The 27,055-nt window shown below is 37.4% G+C and overlaps 1 protein-coding gene across 2 annotated transcripts in view; it reads left to right on the top strand.

Annotated features, from left to right (window-relative positions):
* The window catches only part of PTPN12 (protein tyrosine phosphatase non-receptor type 12), an 80,201-nt gene that overhangs the window by 7,764 nt on the left and 45,382 nt on the right, over positions 1 to 27,055 (top strand). For both annotated transcript variants that reach the window (XM_076364196.1, XM_076364188.1), the window contains exon 2: positions 26,168 to 26,276. In XM_076364196.1, coding sequence (XP_076220311.1) covers positions 26,168 to 26,276 — 109 coding nt within the window. The remainder of the gene's footprint in view (positions 1 to 26,167; positions 26,277 to 27,055) is intronic.

Raw genomic sequence — 27,055 nt, 5'->3', positions numbered from 1 at the left:
TCTTTGAATACTGATGTCAGGATGATGTCACTGCAAGGTTTGCGTAGGAAAGTTACAGCTTATACCTCTGAGGGCTTTGTTCTACCTACCCTTTTGCCATCAGCTTTAGAATGAAAAAAATCTTACACAGCTAAAAAGATGAAGTAGAGAAGTAAGTTTCCCAAAAGGTACCAGATACATAGAGGTATAAATGGATGACCTAGTTTGGTTGACCTAGTTTTTCCTCCTATCTATCCTCCTACAAACTGATACTTTTAATTTCTTTAAAAGGTAATTTTATTGGTGGTAATCAATTTGTGGGAAGACTTAAAGGCAATATTGCTCTAATGGAAGTGTCTTTTGAAAGAAAAGCCTCGAAGAATTGAATTATCAGCTGTAAAAAGTAGCAAGCTGATGTAGCCAGCTACTTCAATGGGGGGAAAATATCTAGCTATTGTAAGAGGACTGAAGCTATGAATGATGTTGCCTCGTGGGTTAGATGTGTCATTAGGAACAAAAGCAAATAAAGATACGTTTCATTCATTCAGATTTCTAGAAGGACGCATCAGTAATTTTGAAGGAAATCCTACCATGATGCTTCTGACAGTTAATTTTTAAAATTTATTTTACTTTTGAGCTCCCTTAGCCCAGTAAAAAGAATTGAATTGCCAAGTGTTATGAATGTGCCAAGGGCAACTACATTAGTAGACTGAAAGTTGTAAGTGCTATATGGATCGGTTGGCTTGTTCAATTTTTAATTTGCTATGATTTGGAGAAATCCTAACACAGTTATTAAGTGTTCATAAGTGTATCCATATAATTTAGGTTCCTTTCTCTTTGGAGGAAGGGCTATACTCTTATTTTTTTATATGTTGGAGAGCAGGCCTGGATTCTTAAACATTATTGAAATATATTAGTTTTAAGTGTATGATCTTAGCTATGAGTTTTGGTGTCTAAAGTCATGGGTTGGAAAGCATCAGTCTCTAAGGGGAAGTTAACTTAGTTAAAACCATATTGCTTTAAAGAACATATATGCTACTTTAATCTCTTCTATTTTGTTATAATACTGAACTTGTCAATTTTAAACAAACTTTTTTACATTAACTTCCTTCTTATGTAGTCTTGTAAGTTGTACCTGGTTTTGTTTTTCTAAGGTCAGGGTACAGCGGTGTCCTCTTGAACAATTTTGCATCTTGCTGCATTTGTCTGTCTCGCTGTCTTGTCATTCTTACTGCCTCATATGGATGACATCTGTGTTATGTTTTTCATCTGAAAACACACAGACGTTTTGTATTCTTTGTGATCACAGGAAGAACAGCTTCTACGTGGATCAGTGAGATTGAGAGCAGTTCTTACTTTGGTTCTGGAGAGGTAGATGACAGTCTTTCAGCTGTGCAGCTGGGCTACAGTGGGAACAAGGGGCCAAGACTTTTTCTTCTGGACAGCTAATAAAGGACAATGAATGGGAGGCTGAAAAGAATGTGGTACATGAGTGGCATTGTCTCATCTTCCTGCTTTTATTGAGGTTGGGCAGTTAGCACCTCTGCTGTTGTTGTTACCTTTCATATCTGCTATAGGGTCAATATCATGGATGAGAAATCCATTTCTTGTGCTGAGCTGGATGTCTGCAGCTCTAGTTCATGCAGGTTTTGGCTGGACTTCAGAGGCTGGTAGGCATGATTCCCAGCTACTCACTGCATTTGAGAGTTTCAGGGGGCTGTTGGTCTAGAATTTTCATATTGTTTTCCATAGCTTGATTTTATTTTTTTTAATAGATGTTGTCTTTCATTTATGTTAGTATGGCATATTCCTCTGATAGGTCTTGGAAGACAGCTATCTTTGAACAACTGCGTTCCTAATTCAAAGGATGCTATATGGGTTTCCTGTCTTCAAGTGTTCAAGGGACTTGCCAGTGTAGCTTATGCATCATGTTGAAATGACTGATTGCTGTGGGAACTGCACGGCTCTGAAGAAGCCTGAGTGGTGTTCCACTCTGTCCCAAATGTTTCACTTCTTACTTGACTGTATTTGACTCTCTAATGCATAACCCTGTGGTGGAACAGTGTCTTTTTTTTTTTTTTTTTCCTCAAGGCACTCAGTGTTCGGGTAGCATATATGATGCTTGGGTATAGCTGCCTACTTAGACAGATTTTCTTATTGGGTTAGTTGTCCAGTATTTGCAGTGTCTTATTGCACAAAACCGAGAAACTAATTAACATAAAACACAGAACAAACAAAGAAAAACAAGTGATACAAATAGTGCACTGCACTTAGACTATGGATAGGCTGGGTTTGTAAGTTGATGACCAGCTGCTCTGTGAGTGAGTAAAATTGATCATGGGGATGCCTCAGTGGTAAATGTATTATGTCCTGCATTTTTGCAGGCCAAGGTTTTTTGTTTGTTTTTTTACTGCTTTCCCACATGTAGAAAATAAGTCTTAAATCTTCCTTTATTTTCTACTTGAATCTTTGCCTTCCTACATAGGAAGCAGGATTACAACTGGAAGCTATGCTTTCATTATTAGTTACTCCCTCATGTATATTCTGATAATTTTAGCAAATAGGTAATTGTTAATTGAAATGAATACAGTTGTCCAGTAGGAGTACTCAAGGGAATCATTTAGCTCAAAATAAAGCTGGAAAATGAAACGCTGTTCTGGAGGGAAGGGCATATGTAGGTTAATTTAACTGCTTCAAAAATCTGAGAATTCCCACAGAAATGAATTAATTATAAATTGCCTATAGGGCAGCACCCCTATTGCACAAACTGTTAAAGGAAGGAATTAATCTCTTGGATACTGTGAGTCTCCCCAGACAGCTCTAAGACTTCCATTTTTAGTAGTATAGGTGGTTACACAAAGCCGTGTTGATTTTTATTATGACCAAATTAAAATGTAAAACGGATTTTAACTCATTTCCTGTGAGGTTGCATAAACATAACTGTGTGTAAATGTTAATGGACATATAAGTAACTATATGTAAATGTTAATGGAGAAAAATGACTGATTTTAGGCAGGTGGAAGGATCTTGGAAAGTACTTCAGGCACTTGCTGGAATTTATTTTAGTAAAGAAACGCATTGTTTTATAGATACTTTATTTTTCTGTTATTTCTACTTCATGAAGAGTAGGCCCAGGAGGGAGAAATGTAACTTACGTTGTTTCCTTTAACAGCTTCTTGCTATAAAACTGAAACACAGGGGCTTTGCACTTAAAGCTTTGGACACGAGTCTGTTTTTCAAACTGAATGTTCTTGAAGTAAGTTGTCATTAAGCTGGATGTTAAGTCACTCACAAATAAATCGCAACCTCTTATATTTTCCTTATAAATAGAAGAACTTTTCCAAAGGCTATTCCATAGAACTGCTGTGGGAATTGCCCTGATGCTCTGTAGTAACATTGCTTCAGTTGCTTCTTCAGCTGGTGTCAGGTATTTTCTTAGTATTTTGATTATGATGATGACATTTGAGTTTTCATTTCTTTTCTTTGTTTTTTGTTACAGTGAAAATGCAGCCTGAAAGCTGCTTAGGATGTCAACTTCCTATTTTTCTTGTTCTGAAAAGAACAGGTAGAAACTTTAATCCGTGAAACTGTGGCAGAGAGAAGCCTAGTTGTATTTCTTACAAATTACAGAAATCTATAGCCTGTTAATAAATGATTTAAATCAAGAGACCAATAACACTGATAAAATGTGTATATTCTAAAGTCAGCAAGCTGTTGCCATAAATCCATGTATAAATTGTGATTTCCTAAAAGGAAATAATATTTACTGCTAAAATGCTCACTAATCCCATAACTAATTCTAATATGGAATAGTCAGAATGAGAGCTTACATCTGGTAATTACGTTATTAAACGCTATAGCATTTTTGGTACAAAGCTATAGCAACGTAGCTTTCTGGCACAGCATTTTAGAAAGCATTAGCACTGTTTAAATTGGTGATTGTGTGAAAATGAAGCCAGCATCCTGTTTGTACAGTCTTATAGCATACATGATAGGCTTCCCTTCCTGTATTCATAGAAAAAGTACTCCGTGTCTGGCAAAGTAAGGCAATATGATCATCCAATGAATAAGGTATGTGCATATAAAAACCTCAGTGATGATATTTTTAGCTCTTATGGATGAAGATAACTTCCAGACATACTAAGTATACATCAGGCCAGGATGTGTTTAGAAGTGAGAGAAGTAGCAATGAAGTGAAAAGGGAATTCAGTGCAGGGATATAATTTAGTAGTGAACTGATTTATTTCTAGAGAGACAGTACCTTTGAACTAAACATGACCGTGATTTTAGTCAGGTAAAGGACCTTGTATGGCATGTCAGGGAGTCACTGGAATTTGCTTTAGTAAATAAATGCAAAAATGAGTTCCTTCTATTCTTGCATTTAAGTGCCATGTTGTTTAGATTTTATGGGGTCGTGTTGCCACTTCAAAACCTCCAGAACTTGATCCTGAAGCCAGGAGTTTCCTGAATCATGTACTGATGGTGTAGATTTTCAGGTGTTGTTCCTTGCAAACTATTCCAAGTGATAATAACACAGCAGATAATATTTACTTATTTGTATGATTTTTTTTTTTCTTTCCCTGTTAACAGATTCTTGCTAGCGTGGTGTTGGAATTTAGCATTGACTGGCAACAACTGAGAACATCAAATGTTCTGTTTGTAGCAATGTTAGGTTACCAATTTTATATGCTTGAAGATTTTTTTGTATAGAGATCACAAACTTTCTCTCTTTCCTGTGGTAGGTCAGCTTAATGAGTATATGATTGTCATATTGTGTGGAAAGTTAAGCATATAAAACCTTTTAATTTATAAACTGGGCTTGAGAAAACCTCCAAAAGGAAGTTGGAGAACTTCGCCTATGCAAGGTGTATTGTGTGCAGAAGAAAAGATAGAAGAAACACTTGCTCATGTGGGCTTCCTTTTGCATTCATACTGCTGTCTTTTGATTTGTCTTTAGCTTGTTGGATCTACCTTCTGACCATTGTATAAACAAGATACCCTTTAGGAATTCTGTGTTTATGTCAGCTAGTAGTTGAATCGTCCCTGTGCAAAGTGTGTAGTTTTCCACTGGGCATAGTACTTCTGTCAGATCTTATGCAAACTGCAACACGTATTTTTTGATTCAACACATACCAACTCTGATTTGTCTTGGATATTTTATTTTCATTTTGCTTCTCTGTTGGTTTGTTATGGTTTTTTTTTTTCTTTGTTCTTCCCTCCCCTTTACTCCTGTGCTTGTGCTACCTTATCCCTGTACTGCTGGAATGACTTCTTTATTTTTTTAAACCACCAGTTTTTACTGGTTTTGGAAGACAGAGGCCATTGCATGATGAGTGGAAAACCATGTGAATAAGTTAAATATCTATCTTCAACTTTGTCTTTGCCTTGCTTTTAGACTGGAAGCTCTTCAGAACCAGCATTAGCTTTATACAGATTGTTATGGATTTAATGAACTGAAGGCAATTGATTGTCTATAGTGTCATTTGGTACGCTTTTAAGCTGTGCAAGCATTGATTGATTGATCAATTGTTGGGTTATACTAAGAGATAAGGTATATGGGTGGATTTTTTGTTGTTTTTTTTGTTTGTTTTGTTTTAATTCAGTGGTCTAAGTAGAACTGGCTGGTCTGTTTGAGTCTGGTTTTAAATTCAGAACAGAATAGCTTAGCCACACGTTTTATTGTCTTTCTTATCCTCTTAAAGATAAAGTTAAGTTTGCAAATGTTACCTAGCTCTGATAATCAACATTTTTCAATAAGTAAAAATCTTAGAAGTGTGTTAGCTCTGGACAATGGGGCAAGAAGCCTGGGAAGCAGGACAATGAGGCTTAACCAGACTGGTTAAAAGCAACTGCAGGGATTGAAAGGGTTTCTCCAAAGCTGTTTTCAGTGTAACAGGCTGTTTTCTCTGCATGTCTGAAAGTTGGACTTTTTTGATTCTCTTTGGAAACGATCTTTGTAAGAATCATCATGCAGATTTTTCCTTATGAATTTTCATGTTGTGGTTTGTTCATTTCACCAGGATTAATATTCCAGGGTTTGTACTGGACCAGATAATATTGCTTATGGATCCCTCTCCTCATAAGAGGAACTGTAGTATTGAACTATTGTCTAAGCTTGGTTATTACTGAGATTCCTGGAGACCAAAGCCTAATTTGAGTATCTTGAAATAAATGTTGAGTCCTGACAGCTACAAGGGATGCAGTCAATATTCAGAGAGAATAGCAGTGCAGCTTGCATTTGGGTCATGATACGATCTTCTAGTAAGAAGTGTGTACTTGAGTGTTCTCACATAATGTACTATAATACTATATGTTCTCACCATAATGCATCTGTAAGAAGCACTTGTGTCCTGATAAGACATTGTGATACTTCACTGCTCCTGTGAGTTGATTCACTTTGGCTGTAGAGTATGTATTTCTGTATTTTGTATTTTAAAGCCAGGACTTAGCAATCCTGTACGTCTTACCCTATTACTTGTCATGCAGTTACTGTCTCTTTAGAACAAATGTGTATTCCTGTCTGGGCTTATTAGCATTAATAGCTGTTCTGGTTACCCAGTGGAATACTGATGCACAATGCTAGCAACTGGGAATGAGAAGAAGGTAGCCTTCAAGGGAGGACACAATGCAAGGATTAAAGAGGGCATTGCTTTAGAAAAATGCTACTGTTCCTTAAAGTCAAACTGCAGCAGACATTGAGGTTGAGGTTAAACTTAACTGATGCATTCAAAATAAATTGAGATCTTTTAAAGCTATTGATTTCGTTTGGAATGCTGCCACTTCCATTGAGGGAAAATAAGATTGAGAAACTTGGTTTGTGTCCCGCTTACAGTGTACTTAAGCAGTTCTCCTTTTAGTAGATGTGGGGAGTTCTGATATTTGGAAAGGCTCATTGTTTCTCCCCTATCCAAACTACATGCAATATCTAGCCTATTTCCTAGCTAGAAATACTGCAATAGGCAGTCTTCCACATCTGTAGGAATTTAGAAGTTTGTTTTTTTTTCTGACTAAAGGTGTATCTGTTTCCACACTGAAAAGCAAGTCACATCGTTTTCATGGCTGTAAGCAGCAGTACAACCTGTTCCTTTTAAGTTGTTCAGTGCTATGTAGCCTCACTTTCCTAGTTGTTCTTTTTTTTTCCTTGTATAAAAAAGAAATCCACACTTTGCTTGCTTTTAGTATTTTCCTATCTTACTTTGTAAAATTTTAGACTCCGTTCTTATCTAGCCTTTCCCAAGAGTGGCTTTGATAGATGTGAGGAAGTAACTTTGGTAATGCAACTTTCCTCATTTGCTGTATCTCATCTATTCATTTTGTCATTCTGCAGAGCCATGACTAGCAGTTTCACAAACTTACATTTCCATTATCTAAAAGTGTAATTAAGTGTTGATTCTCCAATTTTAGATCTGTAAGTTTAATACTCAGTAAAATGCTATATAAAGTGTAATTTTTCTTGAGGGAGGTAAAAAACCATCTCGATGGAGAAGGAAGCAGTGAAGAGTAAAAGTTAGGAGGAAGCTATTAAAAAACAGGAGTTTCTTTGTGGAGATTACGTTGTGTTTTAGTGAGCTAAAACAGGAAGGTATTCGTAGCTTATTTGTGTGCAGGTTAGCAGCCTGCTGCTCTCTTCGTGAGTAATATATGTTGAGCAATATACTGAGTTGAAAGAGACAGTAAAAATGTGGAAGAAGTTCTGCTTGTGCCAGGAACTGTCACCGGTATTTTACAGTCAAACAAGGCCTGACTCGGTCTCTGCAGGCAGTGGGCTTTGTGATGCTAATCCACCCGCTGCCTCTCTTCTGATGTGTCCACAGCCGGAGTGTCTCACCGAGTCACCTTGTTAATTCTGTGGCTTTGCTGAAATGGTTTCCGGTTTTCCAGAATTAGAATGTGAATTTGACCACAACTGTAGTATTTTCTCAGAATTTTTTTAAATGTATCTGTAAACAGCGAAAAGAAGAATACTTCATTTAGTATTGAGCAACTTTCCTGTTCCTAGATGGGCAAGTGCGGGCTGCAGCCAGTGTCAGCAGCAAGTTGCTATGAAGACAGCGTTTGCTCTGATATGGGGAAGGAATGGCAATAAAGGAGATTAGTGGCTTACAGAATAAGATTAAAAGAAACAGAATTGGAATAAAAGGAATAAGAGGTGGAAAACTGTTAAACTTGGTGCAAGGGTTAAGTGATTGATATGTAAAATCTCAATATAGAAATAGCTGTTGTCATTTATGTTAACTATTGCCTCCAGTATGGTAAAAACAGTCCAGATAACCTTTGTAGGGGTGGATATGAAACTCTGTCCTGGTGATAGTTTGTTGTACCAGAAGTTAAGCAGTCTTGCATTGATGAAGAAGCATGGCTCATACCAAACTTAAGATCCCAAAGATATAGAAGTAGGAAATCCCTCTATCCATATCTTATAATCATGTAGATCATCAAAAACTGTCCTTTCCTGTATTCCATTTGTTAGCTTCTGTAACACACGATGGAAAGAAGCAGATGAATAGCAGTTTATGCACTTATGGTTATAGCTAGAGGGAAACTTTTAAAATCTGAAGTACGCCATAGAGTTGTATCCAAAGTAGTTACTTGCCTTTCCCTAAAAGATGGAAAGGCCTAGAATCTGCTTTTGCTGTTTTATCATAATTTTGCTGATTTCTTAAAATAAGAAACTTGTGATTTCCGTCAATCCCACTAATCCCTTAGTATTTGTAACTTACAGGGTTTTGATGGTATCTAAATATTTAAGCACATAATTAATAATTATTAAATCAGAATTAATAAACCACTAAGGAATTACTGCTTTGTAAAGGCTACTTGTATGCTGAGGTGATGGGCTTGTTAGTTGAACACAGTATATTAGTTGAATATTAATAATTCTAATTGTGGTGTTTGGGACAAAGGAATAATGTGAATGAGTTTGTCTTATGCTACCTGGAAAGGATCTCAAAACGTTATAAACATCTTTAGTTCTGTTTTTTTTAGTGGTGTTAAAATTAGAATCTGCCACATATGGTACAATAGGTGTATTCATAACTGGGGAGCAAGATGAGTAGATGAATCTACAGACCAGTTATGCTGGTGCTGAGTACACCTGTATTTGACCAACCAGTAGTGTCAGCATGGTAGATGAAGGTACGGTGTAAATAAGACTTATAGGAAATGTTGTCAGAGTTGGAATTTGGCTGGGATGCTCCCCTTATTGCCTTTGTTCCTGTTAAGGACCACTTGTTCATTAAAATTAACAAAACAATTACCTTGGAAAGAGATGGACCAGCAAGCACAGTATTCTTGTGGTGCATATATGCACATGGGAAGAAAAACCTGTAATTATTTCCATATTGAGGGCAGTCTTGAGATTTCTTTGGGTTCACAGCATAAAAGCAAAAAGGTAAAACTGAGACTCGCTCAGGCAAATAGGAGCTGGGCAGAGGACAGACAGTCCCTTAAATAACTTGGTTATAAAACGATGAACAGTTGAAGTGATCATAACTACAGTTGTGGCATTTGGGACAAAGCAATAAGGTTAATGAGATTGTATTACTCTGCCTGGTAAGGATAAAAAATAATCTGCTGTACATGGTGCAATAGGTATATTCTCAACTGGGGAGGAAGATGAATAGATAAATTTTAGGATCATATGATGCTGTATGATTTCTTTGGAATATGAAAAATGCTCTAATGTGTCAAATCAAATGTACGCCTAGTCTAATACTTTCTCTGTATCCACCAGTCAGAATAGAAAGAATGTAAGAAATGAAACAGAGCCATCCTCCCAGTTTCTCTCAATGGCAGATTCTGAGTAGAAGCTCCCAAGCTGTGTACATAGGAGCAGCAGGTTGATGATCACAGACACCAGGACCCATCACTGCTGTACTGGCAGCCAGGGTAGCAGCAGGTACTGCTACCTGGCATGTTTAAACAGACCCTGTGCTGCTTGCAAATGTTTTACTTTTTTAGCTCTGTATAATTTCCTTTCATTCAACTTCCTCATTTTATTTTTTTTTTAAAGTTCCTATTTCTAAAGGAAAAAGTTGTGGTGTATTTTTTTTTAGCCTTTTCCTGTCTGGCAAGGATACCAGATGGTAAGTATGCAGTAACTCTAAGTGGTTCTTCTGGAGCTGTGTCTTTAGCCAGGTCCTGTGCTTGCTCAAATCTGCTTCAAGGTGGTTTTTCTTTCTGGGGGATCGAGTGAGAGAGTTCTCTGGCAAACTGATCCGATATCTTTGAAAAGAAAGAAATCTGTACATTGTACCCAATCCGAAATTCTTAATTTCTTATTTTTCAGCTTCATAACCTTCCCAATCTCCTCCACAAGAACTACCAGGTTTCTTGTGTGTGCTACCACTACTGTGATTGCTTCCTTGATAGTATAGGTCTTATACAATCCTGGGTGCATTAAAGTATATTACACAAATTTAGCTTGATTTTTCTCACCTTCCTCTTGTTTGTCTGTCTGCTTTTGTAATGCATGATGCTGCTTCTCTTCTGGCATGCCCTTGCCTGTCAGTCCTCCATAATTTGTAGGGTGGCATTAGTTTCCCAGTATGTGCTCCTGCTGTCAAGTTTAAGATTCCTTTTATGTCAGTATTCTCCTTTTAGACTCAAATTTAGACAACCCTGAAGTGGTCAGGCGGTTGGACTAGATGATTGTTGTAGGTCCCTTCCAACTGAAATATTCTATTCAATTCTAAATTTATAGTTTATCTTAAGATCTAGATTTCGTGCAGGTACATAGAAACACCTACCCATTTCTTCTTGCAACAAGCACTTAATGTGCCTGAACTTTGACTTCTGCTCTGTCCTTTATTTAGGGTGTGGTGTTTTCATGCCTATCACAGAGGATTCCACACCGTGCTATAATAATTTATTCTGTTGCTTCTGAGCCTCAGCCTCTTTAGACCTGATTGAGTTTTGGTAGAGGTAGAGCCCATTCTTGTGTCTAGTATTTTTTTTTTGTCCAAAAGTGTTGTTTTGTGTTTTGGGGTATTTTAGGAAGAAATACCTTTCTCTTGAAGCCTTTTTATCACTCATTTTCAGCGTGCCTTAGTATCTATTGACCAACCAATATGCTGTACTTTTAATCAGTAATGTTACATGAAACAGCTCTTGGCCTTTAGCCTCTTACCTTACTGGCTAAACTTTGTGTTGAGGACTATATTTATGTTCTATGCCTGGTATCCACAAATGTTACTGTTGCTGGCTGCTTCTGTTGTCGCCCAGGTGATGCCCAGGGATGCTTTATAAGAATTTCCTCCTTTACAGTTGACCTGATAACCAAGGATTGTCAGCTGCCTTCTTTTCGTTGGGATCCAAGAAGGTTTTCCTCTGCCCAAGAGGACACTGACATCTAGTGGATGGGTTCCACAGACACAGGGCAAGCAAACTGCTGCTTTAAGGCCGTCTTTATTCTGGACTCTCACCTAAATTTTGCTTTCGTTTAGATCCTCGGGGTTGTTTGGAAGCAGAAGGGGTGTGTGTGGGGAAGCCTAGCCAGTTTTGTATAACTTCTGGGGTTTAAGGATTAAGGGTTGTGCAGTCAAACTGGTTGTTTTTTGTTGTTTTTGGTTTTTTTTTTTTGCTCAGTCAAGTTGCCTGCATGTGAGCCTCAGATGTTTGTAATAAAATGATTTAAGATATTGCATTCCCCAGTTGTCCTTCCAGCCTGTGAAGAAGATAAGTTACCTCTGTAGCACAGCAAGAAGAGGCAGATGTTCCAGCTTCTCACCTCTGAGGCAGATAGGCCCAGAACTAAAGGCAACTTAGAGGCACTATCCTTTCAATGAAACTTGAAGCCTAATAACACGTGGTAGTGTTGCTTTGCAGCTTGTCTCGGGCATCTGTTAGTTTAACTGGGAACCGAGTAGTAGGAAATTTTAACAAAACCACAGTTTTTCCAGGAATATTCCTAAGCAGAGAACAGTGCTTAGAAATCAAACTTTCTGAAAATGTTCATCAAAGCATTAGTATTGCTTTAAAGAGAAAAACAGACATTTTGGTTGAATTAATAAAATCCAGATTTCTTTATCAAAGAAAATGAACGCTGCATAAAACTTGTTCGTTTAATAGTTAAGCATGGCATCTTCTGCTGTCAGAGACAGTTGACGTGGACTGAGTAAATCATTGTGCCTCTGAGCAGTTGACATCATTGCTGCAGATGATTGATTGATCTCTGAGCATTTAAGACATTCTGCACTAGTGTTAATTAAACAATAATGTACTGGTTTTGGATTTGTTGACCATCTAGTAACTTTCTAAATGAGGTTAAAACAAGAGACAGTTTCAAGGCACTTAAATTATGGCTTAAAATCAAAAGAAGCCTTTCAGGCCCCATTTAACAGTGGAAGTCACAGAAAGTGTAGACTGACAGTGCTCAGAATGAGGGTGTTAGGCTTAAATGTTTGGTGACGGCCTTTTAAAAGGAAAATATTGCTTCCTTGTCCAGAGAAAACATGGAATATTTCGCTGAAAGATGCAAAGATTATTTTACTGTTTGCTAGCATTCCTTGGTTACAGTGAAAGTATCCTCAAGTAGAACTGGACTATCACAACCAAAAACATTAACATAAAAATGAATTCATGTTTTATATGAATTACCAGAAAATAAAATATAAAGGCTGCTAGCACTTTTTCTGTGCTAAGGGCACTTACGCAGTGCAAGCAATAGATAAAGTAGAATATGAATCTTAATGTCCTAAGAGGAAAATTTCAGTAATTTCAAGTTGAATCAGTTTTATTAATATCAGGTCATGAAGAAAAGTAAGAACATATAATCCATCAAAAAAGAAAAATCACAGCCTCAACTGACCTGTTATTTTATTCAAGAAGAAAGAAGAAAAATAGGTTTTATCTCCTGTTGGCTGTTAAGAATTTATATTGTCTCATCTCTAGAAAGATCCCAGCATGCTGGACGTACTACTGAATACAGCCTGTTTATCAGTAAATATCCTGTGTCTTTATTTCTTCGATGACTACTGTAAACACTTACGAGTTGTCACTTAGTTAATTTGTGATAATTTGCATGTGTGTCTCCTTCATTGTCAGCTTCTAGTATACAACTTTATTTGGCATTTTTTAAGTTTAGTCTTATTTCTTTTACCCTGAAAGTCTGTCTGCTTTATGTAATATTCCCATCTTCCCCTCTTACTGATTGTTTTCTAGCCTTATCATCAGACGTCTGTTAGTGTGCTCTGTTGTTCATGAGTAGTCCTGAAGGAAAATGCCTGATTGGCCTGGGAAGTTTTTTGAGAAACTCCGCTTGTGAAATTCCTCGGGTCAGATGATTTTTTTTCAATATTTTTCCTTTTAAAAACAGTCTGAAGAGACTCTTGTCTTGCCTGAATTCTTGTAAAAATTCACATACTCTTCTTTTGAATTGGCACCGTATCAAATACTTACTTGAAGCTCAGACTAGAACAGCTTCCTTTCCCAAGAAAGGAAGTGGAGTCTTATTACTTTGTCACTTATTCCACATAGATGAGAATTATAGATAAGAATCTTGAGGCCGGATCTGAAGGTGTTCCTGTGTGTTTCTGAAATACCTGGAAGTAAATCTATCATCCAGAACCCCGGGGGTGTTGAATAAAGTTGTTTGTATTTCAGATAGAAAAAACTTCATGAGGATTCTCTATTGTTTACCAAACAAACTATTGACTTCTACCTTCTCGATTGTAAATATTCAGCTTTTTAAAGCCATGACAGTTGAGGGTTATTTTAAATTTATCAGCAGCTTGATTGACAAGGCATTTGCCTGAACCAGATTCATTTTACCAGTTGACTTTAGTACCTTTTTATTTGTTGAAATTTGGCACTGTAGAAGGACTTTTGTATTTTGTATTTGTATTTCGCAAATTAGCTGTGTAACAAACATAGCCTGCAGGGTACAAACATCAATGAGAGGCTACCTTAGAAACCTTTATGTGATGGAGTGCATACTTCATATGAGGTAAACATTTCTCTGCTCTTCAAAATAGAAGAATTTCAAAAGTAGTTACACTATAAATGTAATAAGGGCATCCTACAAACTGTTTGGAAATTAATTTAAAGTTTGACTTGCAGCTTTGATGTACAAAAGGCAATAAAATGTATGTAAAGGCTTTATTTTAGAAGTATCAGGGATTTAGGTTCTCAATGCTGGTTTTAAGAGAACATACACAATACATTTGTTACTTGACCCTTTAGTTTGATGCAAACTTTTACGAGTCTTCACAATTAAGAATTTCCTCTAAAATGTTGATGATTTAAAAAGGTTAAACTTCAAACCGTTTGATTAAAACAGTATTTTCATTTACTTTGTAGTAACTTCACTGTAGTAGCATTATCTCTGGGTGTTCTAATGAAGTCATGATATAGGGCTGTGGAAGAGGCAACTATTTCTTTTGCTAGTCACTTTTGGGTTTGCATGGCTTGAGAATACCTGTGATTAAGGTTGCCATGGAACTTTAAGTATTAATGTTGTGTCAAACAATATATTTGAAATATTTGAGAAAAATCGCAGCCTCTTCCTTTTTTTTTGAAGCAGCTCGTTGAACAAAATATGAGGAAAGTAAGAAACATTTTCTGTATGAGTGGTAGTACTATAAGGTCGTAGAAAATGCTGCATATTTGCCTATGTTACTTTTGTAGAAGAGGATTGCGTACGATATAACATGTGTGGAGAAGGTTTAAGGACTTTTTTTTTTTTTAAATCCAGCAGAAACAAACTAAATGTAGAGTTTATATTGTTCAGGCATTTAGCAGTGTTACTTCCAACTCTTGAATGTTCAGCCACTAAAACAAAAACCTTAATGGAGAGAAATAATCTCAAATCATGCTTGTGAATAACTTATTGTCTAGATTTGTTGTTTCTGTACTAACCATTACTGCTTTGGTTTCGTTTGAGTAGTTGCTTTATAGCTCTTTCTGCTGGAATTATGAGAATTTTGTTGGCCATTGCGTTCCCTGTTCTATCTCTGCTTGAAACCAGAATTGCCATAATCTGGTTGGAAGGTGTGTGCTTTTGAACTGATGGGGACACATTTGTTAGGCAAAAGTTGACAGATACTACAATTATAAACGATTATGACAGAAAATTCCTTTGCCTATCCATAAATATTGTACTGGTTATTAGCTAGGGTTATTACAGTTGAAATCTTAGTACAAGTTTGTATCATTAATGAGGCTACTTCTTTCTGGCTCTTAAAATGCTCTTGAACTCCGTCATAAATGGCCTCTTTATAACTAGCACATTCCTTGGCTTCCAGACACAGCCTCAAAGAAGGGGTGAAAATAGTTGTAAGCATGTTTTCTCCAGTTAGTAGAAATGTATTTTCTATTTGATACCTTCTCTTTCTCTTTACATTCCCTTATATATTCCCTGTGTATATGTTACTGCATGGAAGTACTGATTCAGTGCTTGTCAAAAGTTTTCTTTTTTGTATTTTTGTCTGGAAATGTTTTAGATTGTGGTTTTTTGGAGGGGGAATAGTCGTTAAAACCTTGTGGGTGTTCTACTTGCCAATTATGAACTAACATAACTGTATTAGCAGTATCCTAATCTTGCCTGCTGAATACTGGGGGTTCTAAACTACTAAAAGTCTCTACAGATACTGTATTTCTATACAGGGTTCAAGCCTACTTTTGAAAAAAAAAGTTAGACTTCTGGGGAAAGATAAAACTGGTGTATTTTTATTGGAATTGCTTGCATGTCCAACATCAGCATATGTGACACTGAACTCATATCAGCATGTAGCGATTCAACTGTATGCTAAAGGATGTCATATAACTGAAAGGAACAGCACCTTTGAGTTTGAGATGTTTCAGTAAGGTAATTTGGACCCAAAAGCAGATGTCAGTTGCAATGGTTCTTGACTGCACAAACAGCTATGCTTTTTACCCACAGCATTTGTTAGGCTCCAGCTTTTCAGATTGAAATCATTCTCGGTGAAAGTCTTACAGGGCAGGATCTCTGTTTCAGATAAATTGGCAAGACATAGCTGTTAAAAAGCCCTGATGCCTTTTTGGAAGGCAGGACATAACAGCGATAGCAGACCTTTTTTGGGGGGGTGCAAACTTATTAAAAGGCTTTAAGACTGTGCCTTTATTTATGGTAGCTTTGGTAAAGGGAGACCAACAGGTAGGAAATTCTAGTTTACTTCGGTTGGAGTGAAAGTTCAGTGTTTCCTGTTTCGGTTGTGGTGCTTTTTTTTTCCACCTAGTATGAATTGGGCTGAAAACAAACACTGACCTCAAGGAATTGTGTTCCAAGGCGTGGGAAAAGAGGAAGAGTTTTGCATCTTGTGAAGGAAGAGGGAGAATAACTTCGATTTGGGGTTTTTTTTTGTTTCTTTTCTTTTTTTTTAGTGCTGTGCACTATATATTCTCCATGGAACTTAATGCCTCATTCCACATAGTATGAAGTCACAAGCAAGGGAATGGTAAAGACTGTGGAGAGAAGAAAGTTTTGATGGTAATAGATTATGAAATTTCTCAGGGAGAATTGACGTGGCTAAACAAACTAAATATTCTTCAAAGACAGGGGCTTAGCTGATACCGATTTAGATCCTTATGCTGCTTATTTGTATGAATTGTACCCAATCTGTATTGGCTATACAGCTCTTCCTTTGAATGCTTGTCACAGGGTGCTTTTGACTGTTTAAGGATGTTATGTCTGTTGAGGCACAAGCACTGAAACCGAAGAGCCGTAGAGTCATAACCAATGGTGACTGGCCCAGCCCCTCTCATGTGGCCCTGAAAAAAAGCATAGCTTACGTTCCTTTTAGCTGCCTGATTGAGCTGGAATAAAACCTCTTGCCTTTGGGGTGTTCTTTGTGGAAAAAGTCTCAACTTGCCTTTAGCTAATTTCCTCTACACTTCCATGGGCTGGTCCTGGGGATGCTGTTACTTTGGTATCCGTTCTTACTACATCATAACTGTTGGGTTTTGACTTCCCTGAGAAACTTTATATCTGGTGTAAGGGAGCTAGGACAAGTATCTACTTTCATCTGTATTTCAGGTGAAGGGCACACTCCGTAGAAGTCTTCATTCAATTCAGATGTTGCACTGACAGTGTCAGCGTCACATCCAGGATGTCAAAATTTGTTTGACTTCAGAGCTAGTCTGTCTACATAGAGTGGACTGTAGTGTGGTCACCTCTCCTTGGATGAGTCAAAGGGTGGCTCTTGAGAGGAAGTATACCTGGACCTATAACCAGTTTTTGGTTTTAAAACAAACAAACAAAACCCACTTTCAGCGTCAGAGTGGAAAGTTCATCACACCTGTCTCATACTTGCTCTGAGACTTGTTCCTGGCAAGGCTTTTCAGCAGAGCTCTGCTATGGCAGTGTTGGTGTTGCTTGCTTTTGCAGACCAAGGTGAGAGATGAGGTGGCCACTTAAACTGTTCTCTACATCTTTTCATTTAAGGCCAAGTCCTGCTTAATATCAGTGATTCCACTTCTGGTTACTGTCTTACTGAGCAGCTCAAATCATTAGGACCATAACAAGACTGAGCAATCTTCCTCTTGGTTTTGGATGCCTTATAGTAAGACGCTCTGGATTCAAGGGGTTTGTGCGCACTCCCAACCGACCTGTTATTGTGGTGTTGCTGAACTCCCCCAGAGATTCTGAAGGCTGTCATGGTCAAGGGTGAGATACGCAGTTTTGTTTTGTTGGTACTGTAAATGCCTGCATTGATTGCATGTATAGATGACATCTCAGAGAACAGCTACAATACATAACCTTCCTTGTTGTCCCCCACGTGTGCCTAAATGCTATTCTGTAGGAAGCCACTGAAGGTGGAAGGGTAATGCCTCTTTGTACCCTTGTTGTGCGATGGTACAGTAGTCTCCTGCTACAAAGGAAATACGCATGTAATGAAAACTGGACTGAATTTGACAATTCTTTTTGCAAGTTATTTATAGCCATCATATGATAAGACCTTAAATTTCTGACTCTGACCTGAGTGCAGATTCAACCTAAATGAGGCATAAATACGCATCCATCAGTTTCTTGAACAAATGAGCAAAACTGGTGAAATGCTGGCAATAAAATTGTACAAGAACTACTAGTACAGTTGATACCTATAGTGTTGTGATAAAAAGGTCTGGAGGTGAGGAAAACTGTCTCTTGCTTTCTTATTTCAAGATGTTTTGTATTCAGTAGATTGGCATGCATAGTTATTCTGCAAATTTTAAGAGTTTAAAAATTTTTAGATATTAGTAATTTTTTTTCACATAAGAAACAATCATTGTTCATTTGCCCAAAAATGAATGGTGTTAGTTGTCTTGAAAAATTGCAGAAAATTGTATGGAGGACAACTCAAGCCTTTAGTTACCATCTTGACTTGAAGGTTCAACTACTTGTGAAAAATGAATCAGTGAGGAGATTGGTATAGAAGGCTTAAATATGAAGATGTCATATTTTATATGCTACAGTTAACCAAGGTTTTTTTTTTTACTGTATTTGGTAGCTGTTTTCTTCAGTAACAGGCTGCTGGATTTTTTGCAGATATGTTAATTGATTCAATTGAAACATTTCATCAACTAGAGTGTTGTAAAAACATTCTCTTAAAAATTATTCGCCATAGCTTTCTTTAGGAGCATCTTCCCTTTTAATCATATAGCAAAGCAAGACGAATAAGAGCTGTATATGTTCAAAGAAAGATTTAAAGGGAAAATCAAGATTAAATGCAGTGTTTTTTTTAATATACTTGTGCTGTCAGCATGCACAAAACAACCAAAACCTGGGACTGAAGGAATAAGAGGAAAATAGTGAGTCTAGTAACTTGGAAATTATGCTTTTAAGCAGGGCTGTTCCCTGGTTATGAGTTTTGTTTCCTTGTTTGTTTCTTTAAGTGCTTTGCTTCCTTATGCTGTTTGTATTTATATTGTTGGGTCTGAAAATCATCTTGTTGCAAAAAATCCGAGGCTTATTTCTGTTTTGAATTATCAAGAATTGTTCCTCCATTGCTTTAACACTGTTAAGAAGCCTGTTATTTGTAGCGTGTGCTAATTTTAAATGCCTCTTCTGTTTTTGTATCAAGACATGCTTCCCAGCCTTCAATCCAGCAGTCAATTTTCTAATCGCATGGTTTCTAAGACATTTTCGTGTTCTCACTCATAGCCTATAACTAACTGTCACTGCTGTGTTGTCTTGCATGTTTTCCCTTGATGTAAGGTGTTCATAGTAGTCTCTGCAATAAACTGAGTGTGCTAAGGAAACAGTATGGTTCAGAGATAAAGTTATAATCCCAATTCTTGCATGTGTAATGAGCATGCTGCAGAGCTTTCTAAAATATCTTAGAACATGCATTAGTAACTTATTAATTAAAACTTGATTATGCTTTAGTAATTTCATGTTTTACTTTGTCTGCTTATTTACTTGCTCATCAACAGACCACAGATCTCTTTAGTCTTCTCCATACTTGTAAAACTAGCCCATTACTGGCAGTGGGTAAGTTGCTTAACTATTAGGCTGAATGTAAATTAACTGCAACTGTAACTGATAGTACTGCTAACTTAGGCTGGGATTAATAGGCAGATAGTATAAAAATAGTTTCAGAAATGAGGGAGAGAAAAGGAGACTTTTGAAGCAATCAGCCCACATTTTGATAATATGTCTGTGTAAAGTTATCTTTAGTTATTAGCAATGTGGGAGACGTGCCTGGTTCTAACGTTTTTGTTAGGGAAAATACAGGTTTGGAAAGATGGAAAACGTTGGTCTTACTCTGACAGTACCTAATTCTTGAGAGTGTGCTGGGTGTTGTGTGGTGGTTTTTTTTTTTTTCCCCACCTGTTCCCAGTTTTAATGTGATACTGAAGAAAGTAGGATGTGCTCCTTTCAGTACTGACATTTGGCCTTCTCTGCATGAGGACCTACCAGCATTGTCTTCATTGACTGATGCTTCTTTATTGGATATAAATCTCCAATTAATGCAATAACATGAATTCCCCCTTTCCCTGAGAAAATGCCAGAGTTAAGATGTGACAGAATACACTATACCATCTAATACTGAAATGATGCTGTTCTCAGTTCCCTGTGTAATTTTGGAGGGATTTTTCTTTTATGTGGTTCGCATACGCTTCCTTGAATGCAGTGGGGTTTTTAGACCTGTCACTGTCCTGCTATGAAACATGGAAGACAGAGCTTCCAAGGCACTGTAGTTATCAGGCTTGTCTATTAATCACTTTGGCAGAGATTCCCTTGGAGCACCTAGAGCTCGAGAGTTAGCAGGTGTTGCTAGAAGAGAATGCCAAGGTAGTGAAAACTCCTCCTTCTTGTATCTCATTCTTGCTATCAATTCAGCTTGCAATCTCCTTTCAGGGCTTTATTTCAGAGAAATAGGTTAAATCCAGACTGCTAGGCTGTTCCTTGCAGCCAAAGCCATCTGTGAATGTTGAGATATGGTGAAGCTTTTATTTTACAGAACCGGATCATTCTCCTTTCATTGTTTATGCTTGGCTAGTGTTTGGGAAGGCTTTTTCCTTCCATCATGAGGGCTAGGAATTCTTAAAAATAATTGTTGTTTGAAAGCTGACAGGAATAACTGGGGAAAGATTGACATGTGTCACAAGTGTATGCTGTTTTTCAAATACTCCTAAGGCAAAGTGGTGAGAGGGATACTCTCAAAAATTAGTTTTATCTGTAATTTCATATGTATGTACTAAGTATTAGTATGATAACTAATTTTAATTGTCAGCTTAAACTCTTTAGACATTATCTTGCATGTAGGTCTTCCCATGTTTTCATGCTGTGTTTAGTTGCAACAACAGATGCAAACCATTTAATGTACAAATGTAAACCGCAGAGATACTTGGGAGACTTAAATGCAAGTATGATACCTGAAATTATATTAAACTCTGCATTATTTATGCTACTTAACAGGGGAATGAGGTAACCAGTGATATCCCATGTGGGACAGTTCTGTGTTGATTCAGCCCAACTGGACCTGACTTCCCCAGAAACTTTGGGCTAAGCTGCACTGTGCCCCACTCTCCCCACGCAGCTCTTGTTTTGGCAGGGTGACTAAAGGAAACCCAGCTCACGGTATTCATTTATTCCTTGCTTTTGCAATCTGGAGCTGCAGAAGCATCCTGACTCAGAATAGTCCATCTTCCAGCTGAGTTTATTAGCATCAGCTTGTCTTGGTGTTTCCCACACCCCTGTGATAAGAAAGTGGTATAGGGAAACTCCAGTTGGATTTGCAGGGACTTTAAGCTAAAATACTTCTGGAACCAAAGCAGTTTTAGAAAGTCAGAGCCCCATTTGAGCAGTGATATATCTGAGTCTGCACTTGAGCTGTCTTTTGACAAAGGCATCTCTGGCATCTCTGTGTTCATAGTATGGGTACAGAATCTGAAACCTGTGTAATCTGACCGTAGATAAGCAGAAGATAGTTATTTTGACATTTTTGTGGTGGTTTGGTTCACATTGCTCCTTACAGGTACATTTTTCTCACTGTATAAAAGTACTAGGAAATCTATTCTGCCCTAGTAATGTTTTATATAAATTATTAGGATGAGAGCACAGTTGAACATAATTCATGTGTTTTTCTTCCTCTGCTGCTAGTAAGAACAATGCAATGTCAAGCCTATGATAGAAATAGCTGTCTTATTTCATGAAAGGTGTGCATTAATACAACATTTTTTAAGTGTTTCCTAGTATCTTCTTTTTATGCTTTGATTTTCAAGGTAACTTTTATGGAAGCTTTTCTTTAGTTTTCAGTTCTTTGAGTATCTCTTATCTCTATGCACTTAAGCAAATTTTGCAAAACAAAATATGTTCTTTTGTGATTGGTGTTATCTCACGACTCTGCTGCCCTCGCTGGCCGTGTAGAGCTTCCTAAGCCTGTTGCTGTTGCATGTTGTCACATAGCAAATGAACCATGGTGCCGTGGAGTATTCTAGCAGCTGACGTTTGACACTGATATGTACTGCTCCTCAGGTATGATCAAAAATGAGATTCAAGCAAACATCACTGTTTTACTAACTGATATTTTCACCATCGAAAATGTCAGATAAGGCCTAGGAGACAATTTGAGGCCTTTAAATAAGTGAAGTCCTGGTGAAATTCGTTGCGCTTTCCTTGAAAAGAAGCCTGGAAAGGAGTCACAAGAACTTTTGTATCTTAAATAAGTTTCAGGCTTTTAAAGTGAGTTCTTCAAATCTCAGTAGGCAGTATAAATATTTTCTTTAATCCACAAACAACATTTCTGTGGTATTAAGCAATGTGTCTTTACAGGCTTCTAAAGTGTTAAATAGATGAAATAGATTGACTGCGAAAGTCAGAGATCTGTGTTTCCTGAACTGATTGGACTAAGTTCTTCTTAACATGGTAGGATTCCACAAGTTGGGTTTGAAAAGCTGGTTTGTCTTTTTGTAAAAACACTGAAGTAGATTTGTAGTACAGACTGTAAAACCACTGTGGAAATTGGAAGTATGTTTCTGAAACTCAAATTGTTTCAAAGTCTCATCTCCCCACCGTCACATGTGGTAAGTGTTTGTCACCATCCCACAAACCACTTCTGTCACACAGTGAATAAGCAGAATTAAACTTGAGCTTTTCTAATGAGAATGGAACTTAAGGCCCTGTGAATGTAGTTCTTTAAGTATGATGAATCATGAGTATAGACTTACTTTTTGACCATTTGGTTCTTAAAAGAATATATAAATGACGATTTTTGTGGTACCAGAATAGCAGTTCCAGTGAATATGCAAGTGTCACGGAAGCATCCACTGTTATCTGCAGAGGCACCAGGCTGGATCTCTAATGTCCCCACTGTTGGCGTCCGGGTATCTTCTGGGAAGCGATTTGGCAGTTTACTGACTTAATCCAAATGAGTGCTGCTTTGTACTGTAGACAGTTGTTTATTATGAATTAGCGTGAAACTGGACTGTGACGGATCTTACTGGCTATCTTGTCATCAACTTACCATAGTCTGAACAGAATTCTTTCTTCTGCCCTGTCATTACCCCCGTTCTGCTATTGAGTACATTCTCCTCCTTCTGGTCACTCTAGGCTGTAACCTAGGAAGCACTGAATCTCTTGCATCCTACAGCAGGCTGTGTGTGCACATTGCAATAGATTTCTGCAGAAGTTTTCTATTGCGTGTGGGGTGAAATCTTCCGCTGAGTCTGGCACTTTTCCATTCCTGTGGTAGTTTGTTCAAAGCTCAGTTTTTAGAATTCTTTCCTTACTCTTCAGCCAATTCTTCCTCTTCCAAAGCATGGAGTAGATACTATTCTATGTAGCAGATACTACTACAAATCATAGAGAGTACTACTTGTTTTGATTGCTCTCAGGACTGTACTTACTTGTCTTCTATTACCCATGTCACAGAACAGCTGGCAAACATGCATTAAAAGCATGGATCCTAAAGTATTTTAGGAACTGATGCATGTTAAAGTCAACCTCTATTTCATTTCCAGTTTTTGCCTTGGAGCTGGGCTATGCTAATCCTACTTTCCAGTCTGTTTAGCAGATTGTACAGCTATTGAATCATGCAGGGGAGATAGCTATGCTGAATTCTCATAGCATCACTTTCTAGAAAATGAAAGTTGGTACTAGTTGCTCCAGCCTTTTTGGCTTACGTTAGGTCCAAGTTGTACCTGTGTTTTTCTTGCATGCCTTTAAAATAGACTAAAGCAAAAAGGATTATCTTCCTAGGGTGCTTTTTGATACCTAACCTTTTTCTTGTATCACTTCCTCAAGTGTATCCCTTCTCATGCAAAATAACTTCTGCTTCTACTCAGTTTTTAGAGGTTGGTTTTTCTCTAAACTTCTGTTACTTTTTCTTAAGCAGAGTCATGGCATTTGTCCCATAAAAATCAGTAAGATGGAAAAAAAAATCCCCCAGAACTCCCAACCAGGTTGAGGTGTGGAGCAATATACAAAATCATATTAGTGGCTGTGCTTGGAAAGTATCATTGTTTCTCTTTGCCCCTGCCACCACCGGCCCCCCCCCGCCCCCCCAAATCGGAGGCTTATAGCCTATTTCAAACTATTTCTCAGTCTTGCAATTCTTAGCTGATATAGCTAAATTATTTTTATTTATTTTGCTATTTCTAGACTCCTGGTTGTGTCCAGTCTTAGCACAGGCAGCATTTTTTATTTTGATACAGGTAAGGGTAGTGTTACATAGGACAATGTCTCCCATGTGCAGTGGTATTCTTTGTCTGTGCCGTGTTACAAACCATGTTTCTCTGCCTGCTATGTATACAGGTTATGTAGTGAATTTGTTTTTAGTGTTGGAAAGACGAGTGTAGTCTGCATGGAAGCTTCCTGTAACTGTTTACATGTCTTTTCAAGAATTGAATCTTCCTATTCTTCACTGTAGCAATATTTTCAGATAATATATTCGGCACTTCGATCACTGTGTGGTCAGAGACTTACTGTCCCACCTCCAAATATTTACTGTTTTTTCTTCATTGACTAACACTGCAAGTTTTTCAAGAGCAATGTACTTTAAGAAAAAAAAAAAAAGCGTGATAGTTCTGTTACTCTTTTTAGCATTCAGTGATTTAATCTGTGATAAAGTCCTCAGAGAAGAGGGGAAAAAAAATTGTCTGAAAACTGGTACTTCTTGATTAGCTTTTTTATTTTACTTTGTTGTTTTTGCTCTGTAAATGCTACTTTATGGATTATTAGATGCATATTATTCTACTAAATTAACGCAAAGTTTTATCCACATTTGCATATAAAATTTACTGGTTTTTCACTATATCCAGATACATTTTATGAAAGCGTTTTTCTGTATGTAGCAGAAATGCTAAGTTTTGTGTGTTTTTTCTTTTCCTTTTTTGCTGGAAGAATTATTGGAGGACTTGAGTTGCCAATCCATTTTTCCTTCTTTTTTAAAAAATTGAAGTGTGCAGTGAGTCTCCCAAGTGTTTTAGTAGTTCTAGAAGAATTCAGGAAGAAAGACAACTTGGTTGGAAAGCCAGTTTATTTATGATGTCCTTCTGCCTGTATGTTGTTGCATAGTCAGTGGTAAACAAGATTTATATTTTTAACTAGCAACCAACCTTCCCCATTCTCCTCCTTCCCCAAAAGAAAGCAAGCCATGAACATTTTGAGCCTTCAAGGATGATAAGCATCAAAAATGGAGGGAGGGGAACATGAACAACCTCTATCCTGCGCAGAATACCACTCAATGGAAATACTAAACTTCTCTGAAGCTACGTTCTCTGTTTTCCTCTTGATCATCTTATATACCGCCACCATGTCAGTGTCAATAGAATGGCTGGTTTTGCAACCACCTAGCTTTAGCTAGATGCCAGAGTTAACTATCTGAGTTCTTCAGGTTCCTTTTTAAATCTGGATGTTTACACAATCTAAAATAACAAGCACTGCTGGCTCCTCTTGTTTTTTGTTTGTGTGTTGGTTTTTTTTTTTTCCCCAAAGAGAATTTATACTCTTCTCTTCCTCCTCAGTTTTAAGGTATCAATGGCCTAATTTGAGTGGGATGATAAAAGCTGTATTGCTCTTGTTATTTCCTAGGCTGCTGGAAGGTATGGGCTAGATTTTGTTATTAGAGGTTTTGACTGTTTCAAATTTCTAGGATTTGAAATAGATGGGGGAAAACAATGACATATTGTTGTGAATACAGCAGACCTCCTGTCACTCATCTTAATTGCAAATACCTTGTACCTGAGAGGCAGGGACCTTCTTTCTCTGGGTGTGCTTGAAACTCAACAGGAGTTGGGCGTTAGGAGTTGATGCCTGTTAAAAGTGAGATTTTTGCTTTCTGCTCAGTTGTCAGTGGGTTGGAAGCCATGTGTTTCACAGAAAAGTACCAGCTGCTAACAGCTGTTCCTAGGCCAGCCTGCTCTGTGCTCTTCCTCCAGGTATTCTGAGTAATATTCTGATTTTTCTGTTTCTCACAGGTATTCTTAATGCAGTTGTTACTCCCGAACAGGGCAGTGTATTTCTTAAATAAAATATAGCCGTATTCCATACTGCTGCTGTAGTGGCTTTTCCAGAGTTCCATGCCTCATGATGTATAGAACTGGCTTCAATTTGGTTGTAAACTGCTGATGAGCTGAAAGTACTGGGTAATTAGATTTTTTTTTTAACTTCATCATAGTGAATATTGTAAAGGAGAGAAGAGTTATTTTTGGGTGATCTTCTTACACTTCATCAATGAAGCTAATACCTAGTGATGTTTCTATTGTCTTGAGACTTGAAAATATAACATAAATGGTTTTATTTCAGAGGTTAAGAAGATTATCAACAAAATACAGAACAGAGAAGATCTACCCAACAGCCACTGGAGAAAAAGAAGAAAATGTTAAAAAGAATAGATACAAGGATATATTGCCATGTAAGTCTGATTTACATGTTAACAGAAGACAAAGGCAAGTGCTTGTTGTTATTAATGTATTTTGAATTTTACTATTTAGCTATTACTGAAAGGCAAAATTGAAGATAATTTGCTGAAAGATAACTTTCATAAAATTTTTATTTTTAACTTGGAAGGCAAAGGAAGCAAACATTTGTATATTTTATTAGGAGAGCTATCGCCTAAAGATAAAATGTGTGCTAGGTCCCAAGCCCTATCAAGCTCACATTTTCATTTTAGCTTGGAATAGTCTAGAACTTTACTAGGTGCTTAACTGTATTTTTTCCTTAGGAGCATGTCATTCATGGTAGAAAACAAACAAATGTCAGCATAAACTCTAGATGAAATTTTAAGGAGCCTTAGGGAACCTGGCTTTGTGGTTTGAAATAAAATAGATCTTTTTTGCTTGTTTGCATCCTGCAAATGGTGTCAGAGAACTTTCAGTGCTGGATTATCTTTGGTTTGTATTTTGCTAGAGCCCGAATGAAATTCTGTTTAATGTATGAACACAGAAAACAAGAGTCAGATCAGAATTTAAATTTTAAAACCACCAATGTGTGGATATAACAGATCAGTGGTCTGTAATGACAAGATTGCCTGTTAAAAGCCCACTTTGTGTAGCTCATGAGGCCGTGTGTTTCAGCAGCTCTCACTGTGCTTCTCAATATGAACAGCTAACAGTGAGATTAAAGGATAGTCTTCTGACAAATGCCATTTTTCATATCCCAGAAGATTAGCAACAGATACATTTTACTCTGCTT

The sequence above is a fragment of the Aptenodytes patagonicus genome, chromosome 1 (assembly GCF_965638725.1).
Source record: "Aptenodytes patagonicus chromosome 1, bAptPat1.pri.cur, whole genome shotgun sequence".
Classification (NCBI taxonomy): domain Eukaryota; kingdom Metazoa; phylum Chordata; class Aves; order Sphenisciformes; family Spheniscidae; genus Aptenodytes; species Aptenodytes patagonicus.
This window is presented reverse-complemented; position numbering and strand designations above follow the sequence as displayed.